The 12,239-nt window shown below is 45.3% G+C and overlaps 1 protein-coding gene across 1 annotated transcript in view; it reads left to right on the top strand.

Annotated features, from left to right (window-relative positions):
• plppr2a (phospholipid phosphatase related 2a) overlaps positions 1-9,958 on the top strand; it is an 18,434-nt gene extending 8,476 nt beyond the window's left edge. Inside the window, exons 2-6 of the mRNA XM_071898552.2 lie at positions 5,983-6,103; positions 6,752-7,002; positions 7,880-8,056; positions 8,306-8,433; positions 9,850-9,958. Of these exons, the coding sequence (XP_071754653.1) occupies positions 5,983-6,103; positions 6,752-7,002; positions 7,880-8,056; positions 8,306-8,433; positions 9,850-9,958 (786 nt within the window). The remainder of the gene's footprint in view (positions 1-5,982; positions 6,104-6,751; positions 7,003-7,879; positions 8,057-8,305; positions 8,434-9,849) is intronic.
• The last annotated feature ends 2,281 nt before the right edge of the window (positions 9,959-12,239 follow it).

Raw genomic sequence — 12,239 nt, 5'->3', positions numbered from 1 at the left:
GTTAGTGGTCACTGTCCTGTGACTGGAAGGTCCCAGGTACGCTCCCCCAAAAGAAGCAGCCCAAAAGAACCATTTCCCCCTCTGTGATCAAGAGGATCACAAAATAGAGGGTCGTTAGCTGAACATGTTAAAGGGGAGAGAGAGAGAGAGAGAGAGGGAGAGAGGGAGAAACAGAGACAGAGAGAATGACAGACAGATTTTGGGGGAATTTAACAGAGCAGATTTGGAAAAGGGGAGCATGAAATGGAGCAGGACAAAAAAGGAACGCAAAGACAAAGAGCGGGAGATATAACCTACTTTTTCCACTAATGGAAAAAAATGATAAAAGGTGAAAGACAGAGGAAAAGAGAGATGAGGGAGAAAGCGAGGGATGAGGGAAGGGTGATGCAACACAATGGTAAAGAGGTTTTTCTGCCGTAAGATGGAATACATCCACGCTCCTTAGCGCATAACGGCACGATACAAGAAAAAAAAATGTTTCGGCGCCCGGGCAGAATATTCTCAGCAGGCTAACACTGGTGAAGATGTGCAATCACACATTAATATTGCTCGTTGGAATGAGGGCATTATTGTGTGCCGGTTTGTGCGCATACATCTGTGTGCGATGTGGTGCATGAGTGGGTGTGTTTCTGCAAAAGCACATGCATCCATCTTTGTTTATGCAGTACGTTTCATGTGAATGTGTGTACATGCCCTATACATGCATGTATGCATTTCTATATTGCATGCTCATCCATCCAAGATGAAGATCATGTTCTCTTCTCAGTCTACATCTTCATTCTTTATCAGGTCAGTGGATTGAATCACGTGTTTTAGCAGGACTGGCCAGCTATGAACACTTTTGACAAACTAGTGTTCACTATACAAGGGGCGGATTCATCTGTATTCTGTCTGTATTTTCAGTTAGTAATGTTTGTTGTCAGCACCCATTCCATATAGTGAAAATCCTGGTGTAACCTACGTGTGAGTAAAGGTGATGGTGATCCTGATGCACCCGGACATGTGCAGTGTCTCTCGTATCATCCATTAGCCAGAATCTCACATACCCAGCGCACCGCGGAGATTGAGGTCGCTGTAGATGATGACAGATAATGGGATGCCAGTGACAGCTAGGCTTCTCTTTGTACTTTACACATGAATAACCTTCCCAATCTTGTCAGAAACATTAGGTCTTATGGCGGTGGAGCTGTGTTTCACAGAAATGGGTCTGGGCCTGTCTGTGGTGGGTCGGCGCAATACAAGAGCGCTATTACGCTTTGGGTGCCGGAGAAAGACTAAATATCCCGGGACAAAGGGTTTCTGCTGTAAATACGATGCTTATTGTGAGTGATAATGTTTCTTCCCGTCTGCAGTGTTCACTGCTTACGGTTGTTGAGAGGCAGGGGGCAATTTAAGAGAGGAACTAAAGCATGTCATTGTCCCCTTATTTGGGAGAAAACAACACTTTACCTCTATCCCATCCTTGTTAAATTTGAACAAATCAGCAACTGTGGAGAGGTAACAGGCTTGCAGGCTTTGGGTCAGGTCTCGCATCAACACACCTGTGCACAGGCTTGAGCTGCACTCTGTAGACCATCATAAAAGTTTATGCAGGAGAAACTTCTACCCAGTAAGTAAGCGAGCTCTTCTGGAATAGAGATTGGGATTGGATGATTGACGAGAGCAGATGTGGGAGCAGTTTTGCTCATTTCAGGTTTTTAATGCGATCTTTGTTGGATCGAAGTGAATCATCCATCAGCCTTCATGTCCTTATTGTCCAACAGAGACCTTGTACAGTATCTCTAAATAGCCAAGTCTTCTTGGTAAATTATGAGTTGTTATGCTTACATACCAATTTTTGAGTGGTGCTTTTGGATAAAGATTTATTTAATGACCCTTTCTCAATCCTTCTTGTATCATTGGTAAATTTTGTAGAATGGCTCAGAATTGACGATACATTATACTTTATTACTGTCTAATATCACTTGCTACAGAAATGAGGACATCCAGTTTTTGCAGGACATGGATAGTATGTATCCATCTGATGTCTTCTAACATTCATTTAGCTCTTCCATCAGCTTGTGTTATGGAGATAACAGAGTCAGTTGCTGAGAAGGGGTGGTGTGTGTGTGTGTGTGTGTGTGTGTGTGTTTGTGTGTGTGTGTGTGTGTGTGTTTGTATGCACATTTAGCGCACCATTGTGTCTTGGCAGCCCATGAGTATCTGCAGAAGTGTGTGCTAATGGCTGCAATCTGAGTTGCAATCTCACTGCTCTGCTGCAGTGCCATCATGCAGGCTGATTCCAGGGTGCTTGGTGTGTCTCTCACAGCTTTATTGACATCATTACCACACAATGATAACACCCTGGGCTGTGTTTTATCTGCTGCACTCTCTCTTTGCCTGTCCTGTCTCTTGACTAACTCTCACAGCTGCATACGGGTCATCCAGGTACTTGTACTCACAAGTGATGCTCGCAGTCTCCCTTTATGCCTGACAGCATTACATGGCAATTAATTCTTATGTTTTTTATAGTCTGACAGTGGAAACGGCCAGATATATAAAAGGCGACTTGAGTAACATGATAAGAGGCAAACAGGTTTACCAACAATTAAAAAATAGGTGGTTTGGATGGATCTTCAAGTAGGGAACGAGCATAAATCCATTTTCTTCAGCTGTCTCTCTGTGTGTATCTATAATCTTTTCTTTCTTGCCTCTCTCCTCTGACTATTCTTCTTCTCATGCCTGCCTCTCTCTCTCTCTCTCTTTTCCTCCTCCCTCTTCTTTTCGCCCTTTTCATTCCCTTCCTCCCTCTGCCCTTCCTCCACCGCTACACTCCTTTCCCTTCATCTCATCACTCTATTTAGAACATCCCCGGTTATTGTCTTCTGATAGACGTTCATTCATAGACAGTGCAAGTCTCTGTGCACACTCGCATTATTCTAATACCCACTGACACAAATCAAGATCTGATTACTTACACACGCAGAGCAGAGTCTTCCAGCTGCCTCGTGAGGACAAAAATGTATTCTGTACTCATGAAGCCATGTGTGCGGCACACACTCACATACACACACATGCACAGAGACTCCTATGAACAAGCCACAACCTCCAGTTAATCCCTCATATCAGATTCAGCAGAGGACGAGGGTGAAGTCCAGGCCTTCTCTCACCCTCACTCCTTCCCAATCTTGAAGTCTTGAATCTCATCCTACTATGACACAGCATTAGTTCTGCCCACCAAATCCTGCGTCCGGAGCAGCATGTTCCCTAGGTGCATCATAATACTCCTGCATTGTCAGTTTGTAGATTGGACAGGCACTTTAATTTCAAGGAATTACAACGCTGTCCTCCCTAAACTACAGCGACAGCGTCGTTATGTTTAACGGTGAATCCTTGAAGGAGCGGTAAGGACAGCAGCGGGGAGCCGGAGCGCATCCTGCCGCAGCCGAGGGAGATAATTTAAGGACGTTGGTTGAAATAATGCGCTACATGATTCACATGGATGGCATCCAGGCATGAATAATTCATTTCTACAGTATTACCCCTAACCCCATCACTTTCTTACTTTTCCCACACATCCTTTCCGCTCCTTTCCTTATTCTTCAACTTTAATGCTTGCTCTCTCCTCCTCTCACTCATTCACATCCCTCTCATACTTTTTCTCCTATTCTGTCTTTATCGTTCTTTCTCAATTTCTTTTTCTTTCTCTATCTCTCTGTCTCTCCCTCACCCCTGTGCCCTGTTTATAACTGAGGCCTATCATAAATTCAAAGATAATCTATTCACAGTGATTAGCAGTAGAGTATTGCGCAAAGAGGGCTGGTGTGGTATTAGCACTACTAGATGCTTCCAAAAGTCCTCCCACCCACTGCTTTACAGCATTTAGTAGAAAACAGGCAAAGTGTTTGAGAGCACTTGTCCGTGAGCGACAGCATGCAACCTCAACGATCACGCATTCACATGGTATACACATGCTCAAGCCCTCCATGCATACTACAGACCAGCGGTCCCCATGGAAACAGTCACCTTGCTGCGTTTTAAGGGCCCCTTAACTGGTTGTCCAAAGTGTGACGGCGGCCCTAACATCTCCTATTTGATGCCGCTGATTAAACTCCCTCAGCTTTGATTTAATGGCTCATATCAGTGTTTAGAGGGTCGCCCTGGAACTGTTTGTGCCGTACCCAGTGGTGTTGTGCTTCGCTAATGGAAGAGGGAACTGGGTCGGGCACACACTTCACAGCACTGCTGCATTGACCGGGCCTCTGCATGCTATTAGCTCATTCGACTGGACCCACCGATAAACACCCTGAAACATGAAACTGGACTGAAACATGATCATTTTCATCTCTCTGTCTCTGGCCTTCTCTTTTTCTGTCCCTCTTCCTGTTTCTCTTTCTGTCTCTCTTTTCATCTCTTTCATTCTCTTCCGCTCTCTCTCTCCTAAATCGGGGATTATGTTAAATATGGAAAGAGGAGGAATGAGGTTGATGGGTTTGTAGAACACGGTCAATGTTAAAGTGGGTCCCACTGTCAGAGCGCTGAAGAGGATGGAAATTTTCGACATGTTTTAAGATTAAGCGCGGTACCGTCCTGGGTAGTTATTCATCGAAGAGAGTCCTTGTCGTTGTTTGTGCCAGCGTCTTTGAGTGCCATAGGCCCTCAGACAGATGAGTCTCACAGTTTGAGTCTCTCAATGAAGCAATCATCAGTCTGGAGTGGCACTGCTGTTCAGACTCACAGGGACTAAATGGAGCACAGTCACCTGGCTGAACCCTCCGACACAAGCCTGATGCTCCTCACAAAGAGACGAATGAAACAGTGCGCTTCCAGCAGCAATAATTGCTGTTTTTAATCACAGAAATCCCTAGACAGCAGTGAATTTACATCTCTCTCTGACCACAGCCAGGGAGTCCACTGTTAATAAAACAGATGATGATTAAGGTATCTAATTAGATTCATTTGGAATGTGAGCTGAGACCATTAGTCATGCTAAAAACTGAGCAGCGCAGAGGCAGCCATGCCAGAGTTTCATGGCTGAGCTGGGGACTTCACTGTGGGCAAATAATTCTCCTACAGTATGTAGAGCTGGCTGAGTGTAATGTTGGAACTTGTTTGACATAAATGAGTCCTAAGATCATTGCCTTCCTCCTTAATGCGAGTCACCCTGTGGGGAATATTTGATAGTGATAATCAGCATCTTTTATGCTTAGGCTTAATAGTATCTTATTGGTGCCATATCTGCCTGCATGTCAGTGCTATTTACTCCTGCCTGTGCCAGTCAAATAGCTTAAACACACACGTTTCGGCAACTACCGTTCAACTGTCACCAAACGTAACCAAAGCAATCACATATTATATACAGTAATACAATATAAGTTACTGTTGATACTTCTTGCCAGTATTTAGAAGGGTAGATTATTGCAATACCACACGCATTACTCACGCACCACACGCACACACGCATTACTCATTACAATATAGTCCGTGGTGCGTAGACCAATTATGTCAATAGAAGAATCACAGGTCCACACTCATATGTATTAGTTTATCTCATATGTAATTTGTGGCGAAACGTTTGTCATGAATTAAAGAGTTAAACTAATATATATGAGTGCGGACCTGTGATTCTTCTAGTATTCATAAGGGTGGCATAGTGAGTAAGGAGTAAGGTAAGTCAGTCTGTAAGTGAGTAAGGAGACCATCCTTAAACCAGAGGACAAGCTATGGAAGTGGCTTGTATGTACACTTTTAATAATAATAACGAAATACTTTATTGATCTTCCTGGGGAAATTCCTGGGGGGTGAGCCATAAAAAGAGAATTTCCCTAGGCAGATTAATAAAATATTTCATTAGTATTATTATTAAAAGTTTGGATGACCACATACTGTACGGTTTTCTCTGTATCATCAAAACTGCAGTGTGTGTGTGTGTGTGTGTAAAAGTTTGCTATAATAGAGATATTTTCAATCACCAGTTCTGTTTTTGCTCCTCTGTGTGTGCAGATCCTGGTTGGAGAAATGTGTGCTTTCTTCACCAAGGCGGAGGGAACCCAGGAGAAGACCATTGTCACTGCAGACTGCTGCTACTTCAACCCCCTGCTGAGACGCATCATACGCTTCCTAGGTGAACATGCTACATTACACTATGCAGCCCCACAGCTCTTTGTAAGCCTGTGGAGGGAGGCATTTGTGTGTGTTTGTGTGTTTGTGTGAGGAAGAGAGAGAATGAGAGTGAGAGAGAAAGAGAAAAAGAGAGTGAAAAAGTGTGAGATTACATTAAAGAAAAGGTTGAATTGTAAGCAGTGTACCTGGATGCGACCTGTTACCCTTTAGAGTTTGTAAACCAAAGCATTTACATGTAGATGCTAATTGGATGATAAATTGCGGTATAATCTTTGTGGTAAGACATTTTAAGATGATGGCAGATCACGCTGTTATGAATATTAAGTGGCCCGCAGATTTGCATATTCAGCTGAATCAGTTGAGGGGAAGGCTTCTGTTGCAATTTCACACCCCAGCTGATAATAATGTGTTGGGGCTATTTTAGGGGGGGGGGAAATCTAGTGCTGTTTAGTTTAGGTAGTCTTACATCGCTCTTTCTCTCTATCTGTAACTATGCTTTTCCTTCTCTTATATCAGCCTGTCTTCTGATCTTTCTCTTGTACCTCTCACTCTTTCTCTGCCTTTTTCTCTTTTATATCACTCCTTCTCTCACTCTACCCCCTCTCCACCCCCCACCCCGACTCCTCCCTACTCTTTGTCTGCTTCTCAGGTGTCTATGCCTTCGGCCTGTTCACCACCACCATCTTCGCCAACGCCGGCCAGGTGGTGACGGGAAACCAGACGCCTCACTTCCTGTCTGCGTGCCGACCCAACTACACGGCGCTGGGCTGCCAGTCCACCATGCAGTACATCACAGAGCGCCGCGCCTGCACAGGGAACCCGCTGGTCATCATGTCAGCGCGCAAGTCCTTCCCCTCCAAGGACGCGGCACTCAGCGTCTACTCCGCAGTATACACAGTGGTAGGTTGGAGCATGCTGAAGGTGGGGGCTTTTGCTTTATCAGCACACTCTATAGGTGGTGAGGAAGATTCAATTCTATGTGAAGTCTCCGTGCGTGAATGCGTGCTAGAAATTAGAGGGGAGTTATGGTTAAAGCTGCACTAGACAAGATTTTTATGTAAAAATACACCCGTCTTATCAGCCTAAATCACAAAGTGGGGCTGCATCAGAGAAGAACGCGCCATCTCCGCTATTTGAACCCCATAGATTCGCCGACATTTCAGTAGTCAGGTATGGTCACTGGTGGGAAATTTTCTCAATGCGCAGGGAGTGACAAATCAAGACTTAAGAGGAATATAAAACTTTAAGAGAAATATAAAACTTTAAGAGAAATACAAAACTTTCTCCTAAACAGCAGTTAGTGGCTGCTCCGTCAAGAGAAAGGTGGAAAACTGCTGTGAAAAAATTATTGTTCACCATCTCCGCCTTTAACCAGCCTCTAAGAAGAAGAAATTTAGGTCCGAGGATTACTTAATTTCTGGGTAATGAAGTCCTTCAAACTTTCAGAAATTCAAACAGTTCTCTCCCACTGCCACTTGGGGCCGTCAAAGTACAAAGTTGCCTAGTGCAGCTTTAATTATAAGGGAAATTGACACTAGCCACCAGTCACATCTACACATCAGCTTCTTTGGCAGCTAACTATCATTTGGAGGTCCAATTCTATCTGGAAAACCTAGTAGGGTTGTAAAATAATGATACAACAATAAATCAATCAATCAATATTCTCATCTACAGTAAGTTCCCTGTGTGTTTATGTGCATGCATGTTTGTGTGCCTGTGTACCCGCGTGCTACCTGTGTTTGTTGGTGTGTGTGCCTTTCTGTACGCCTTTCTCCAGATGTACGTGACACTGGTGTTCAGGACCAAAGGCACGCGGCTGACCAAGCCCACGGTCAGCCTGACCTTGCTTTGCCTGGCCATGCTAGTGGGTGTGGTCCGGGTGGCCGAGTACCGCAACCACTGGGCCGACGTCCTGGCAGGCTTCTTCACCGGGGGAGCCATCGCTGTGTTTCTGGTGAGGGGGGAGAAGAAGGGAGGGGTGGGGGGGGAGATGGAGGAATAGAAGGGAAAAGGAAGACATGGAGGAATGTTCGAGTTCTTGCAACACCGGACGGACCCTTTGATGAGAAGAGGGTACAGCTGGTGTAAGCAGAGATAAATGTCGCCCTTTTCCCTTGTTTTATTCTTCCTCTCTAACCTTCTCCCTGTCTCTCCCTCTCTTCCTGCCTCTGTCGATCTCTTCCCCCTGGTCTCTTTACTCCAGGTGACTTGTGTGATCAACAACTTCCAGCAGATGCAGCCTCCTCCCCCTGCGCCACGGCCCCAACGCCCTGAGTCCGTGCTGGGCATGCCCATGGTGACGCTGCCCTGTGTGGAGAGTCCACTCGAAAAGTTAAGTGGCCCTCAGGTAAGGGGCGGGGGTGGGTGTGAGGCAGGGCTACATTCACAAAAGGGCCATGGGATACACACCCCTTGTCCCTTACCTGAATCCGTCGTCCTCCATTCCCCTCCGATCTGAAAGATGGATGTCCCCTCGCACGCATACCCAAAGCCGCCCCTCCCGCACCCCCAAAACCCCAACAAAAGCACCCGACTGAATCCCCCTAAACCCCTGCGTACCCAAACCCTGTTGTAGGCTGATAACAGCACAAATGAGATTTGTCCTGTAGATGTGAAATGAGCCGTGATTATACTCCAGCCAGAGGATAGAACGGATCCTAGTGTGAATGCTTGCTCGGGGAAGAGGCGCTTCCTTGCTCCTAAACTCTACAGTGTTGCACATTTCCCCGTTATCGGGGGTTTAGAAAGTCACTTATCTCTTTGAAGCGAGTCAGCAGTTTGGCTGACACACCTGAGGTGTAATTTACCATCCTTAGGAAACACTGTGATATAATGGAAAGCAGTTGGCTGGAGGAAAACTGTGAATTCAGCTGAGGCCTTAAAGAATCAGCAGTAAAGGAAAATAATACTATGAAGTTGTAGCCATTGCAGACGTCCCACCAGTTGCATCTATTCTTCATCAGTACTGCAGCATTTTCTAAAGAATTCCTCTCTGGGGTGGAGCAGCAGTGTAGCAGGAATGCTGCAGCAAACATTTAAAGAGTAACAACCTCAAACCCAAATCTGTGTAAAGCCTGACATCTAGTGGTAAAAAGCATGCTACTGAAATTGCCATCTGTAATTGGCTGATCTTTGGTGCCAGGTGATGCCACCTTCTATAGAGTACAACAGCTGGTGACATCACCTGGCACCAAAGATCAGCCAATAGCAGATGGCAATTTCAGTAGCATGCCTTTTGCCATTAGACATCAGGCTTCACACAGATTTGGGTTTGGGGTTTAGTTAGTCTTTAAGGAGAAGTTAAGATGTTTTGTCTGAAATGTCTTGTGTCCTCTGTGGTCTGTCGCCCTCACTAACCCTCACCTGATTGCCTCTTTTCCCCTGTCTCCCACCTTGCCTCTTCTCTCAATCTGTTCCCCTTTCCCTCACTCTCCTCCAGCATCCCGCACTTTCCTCCTCCTCCCCACCCTACAACACCTACGTTCAACCATTCTAACCAACTTTAACTCTTTTTTGGCTCTCTCTCTCACTCGCCCCACTATTCCTCCCTTTCGTTGCCTTATTTCTGTTTCGGTCCTCTCAAATCCTCGCACCGTACACCCGCCTCCTCTCCGATCTGTCATCCTCTCCCCTCCTCCTCCCCCCCGGACATCGCTCTTGATTATTCTTTCTTCACTTTTCTCTTTTCCTTCACCTCCTCTCTTCCCCCCGTTCTCTCTCTTTCTCACTCCGCTCTCTCCCCTGCAGACTCCGCGGGGATCTCCATTCACCGAGATCACATGACCATCAGCCCTATCGGTTCCCCGCCACCCCCGATGTCCTCATACCGTCTCGCTCCATTTCCAGCGAAGTCTAGACCAGCCCGAGCAGCACTCGCCCCACTGCGCCGCCCATCCGGCTGGGCGATACGCAACGCTGCACCGCTCCTATTCTACGCAGGTCTAGACCTCTCCTGATACACACAGCACAGCACAGTACAGTACTGTACACACATATACATATGCACACACACACACACACACACACACACACACACACAGACCATTCCCTTCGCCCTTTCCCAAGTCCAAACCCCCGGGGAACCGATAGGTGAACTCTACAAAGACTTTCTCTTTGCTGGACTCCCAGTAAAGTAACGAGACTTTCACAGCTCCCAAGCTGAACATTCAGTACAGTGTCAGGTACATCTCTTTTTTCTTTCTTTTCTTTTTGATTATGCTTTTTTTTCAAAGACTTTTTCGTTGTATCGCTAACTTGTTTTTGTATAAACTCGATCACGTGAAGTATCAAGCTCACCGATAAGCCAACGTTTCATCTTCAGTGGTGCGCAGTGAGAGGAAAACAAACCTCGAACTGCAACCGCTGAGAATCTTCTCCTTTTTTTTTTCAACTCTATGAATGAGTTTTCATTCCTGTTTGAAGGAGCCACATCCTGAAAGCCGGCCGTCTTGCTGAAAACTCTGTCCACTGACTCCCAGGTCGCAGCTCTGGTGTCTGCTGTCAGGAGGTTGCCATGTTGGACCAACACACACACACACACACACACACACACACACACACACACACACACTTACACACACACACACACACTTACACACACACACGCACGCACAGATAGACATAGACATACACTGACACATAACTCTCTCACTCTTACTTTCTTTGCTTCTCTTTCTCTCTTGCTGTCCTTCTTTCACTTTCTCTCTCTCTAACACATACACATGCACATCCACACACGCATGCACGTAAATACACACACACACACAAACACACACACACACACACACACACACACAGTCGTCTGAGTAGCAGGGCCCTAGTCAGCTCTGCATGAGGTTTACTCAGATCAAAGGATCCGTTTCATATCGCTCAGCAGAAGCACCAGACAAAAGCAAACAGGATGAAAGTACAGACATCTTCACTTGGCTATCTTCTTTATTTTTTTTTGTCTCTCTGACATGAAATACAAATAGATTTGTTAAGACAAAGCCAGAGACAAGCAGCTCCAACTGCAGGTGGCACAACAGCGAGCCAAGTAAAGTGCATCGCATTCAGGAGCAAACGCTTTCTTTTTGTTTTCTACATCTTTTGGGACAATGAGCCTTCGTACCGAACACTTGATCATTTATGTGGTGCCAACAGACTTTTTTTCTTTCTTCTTTTTCATTTCACTTTTGAATGGCTTGGAATGGCATCGATCACACTGGAAGTTTGGAAAACGATTCTCACCAAGATTTTCTTTCAAAGTGTCGACTACAGACTGGCCAGCTCATGTAATTATTGTGATTCATTTCCGAGGAGATTTTATGGATAGATTTTATTTATCAATGTGTATATATGGTGTGGTTGCCATAAGCGCTACTGTCGTACACGTGGCGTGACAGTTTTGCTGATTTTGATTTGCACACTCCCCTCCGACCCATGTTTTTATTCGCCCTCCTCTTCTCCACACCGGACCGCATCTTTTTACAGCCTTCTGTTTATTTCTCTACTCTGTGTTGTTGGTATCTTGACTATAATACCGTCACTGTGCTGTGTAACGTTTCCCTCTGCTGGACAACACACATACACACACACAGAATTAAAGACCTGTTTTACACATATATACTCAAGCACACAAACACACACACACACACACACACACACTAATCTCCCCTAACCTCCTACTTATTACCTCCCCTCCTCCTCCTCCACTTTCTTACACTGAAACCTGTTTGTATGATTTTGTATATAGTTCTTTTTTGTATTGAGAACGTGATTTTTACACAAGCATCACCAACACTCCAGTAGTGTAGAGATTTGGGAAAACGACTAATATTGTATTTAATATGATGACGATAGAGAACAGTGTGTATGAAGGTGCTGAACCTCTCTGGACCAACGCTGGATTGATTGGCAAATGTCCAGCTGACTCGCTGTTTTAATCGAAACCACTTGTCCTTTGGGCCCAGGCCAGACTGAAAAGAGGAGTTCCCTTACAGTTCATAAGCTAGAGTTCATGAAGTTATGAACCCATGACCTTTTTTGTTGTGAATTCTGATATATGCATAAACAGTGGACATGAATATAATTTTCCCTCTCTTCTGCCATCAAATCTATAGATGGACCATCCAAGAACAGGGAAGGGTACGGTTAAT

Source organism: Centroberyx gerrardi, chromosome 7 (assembly GCF_048128805.1).
Source record: "Centroberyx gerrardi isolate f3 chromosome 7, fCenGer3.hap1.cur.20231027, whole genome shotgun sequence".
NCBI classification, from domain to species: domain Eukaryota; kingdom Metazoa; phylum Chordata; class Actinopteri; order Beryciformes; family Berycidae; genus Centroberyx; species Centroberyx gerrardi.
This window is presented reverse-complemented; position numbering and strand designations above follow the sequence as displayed.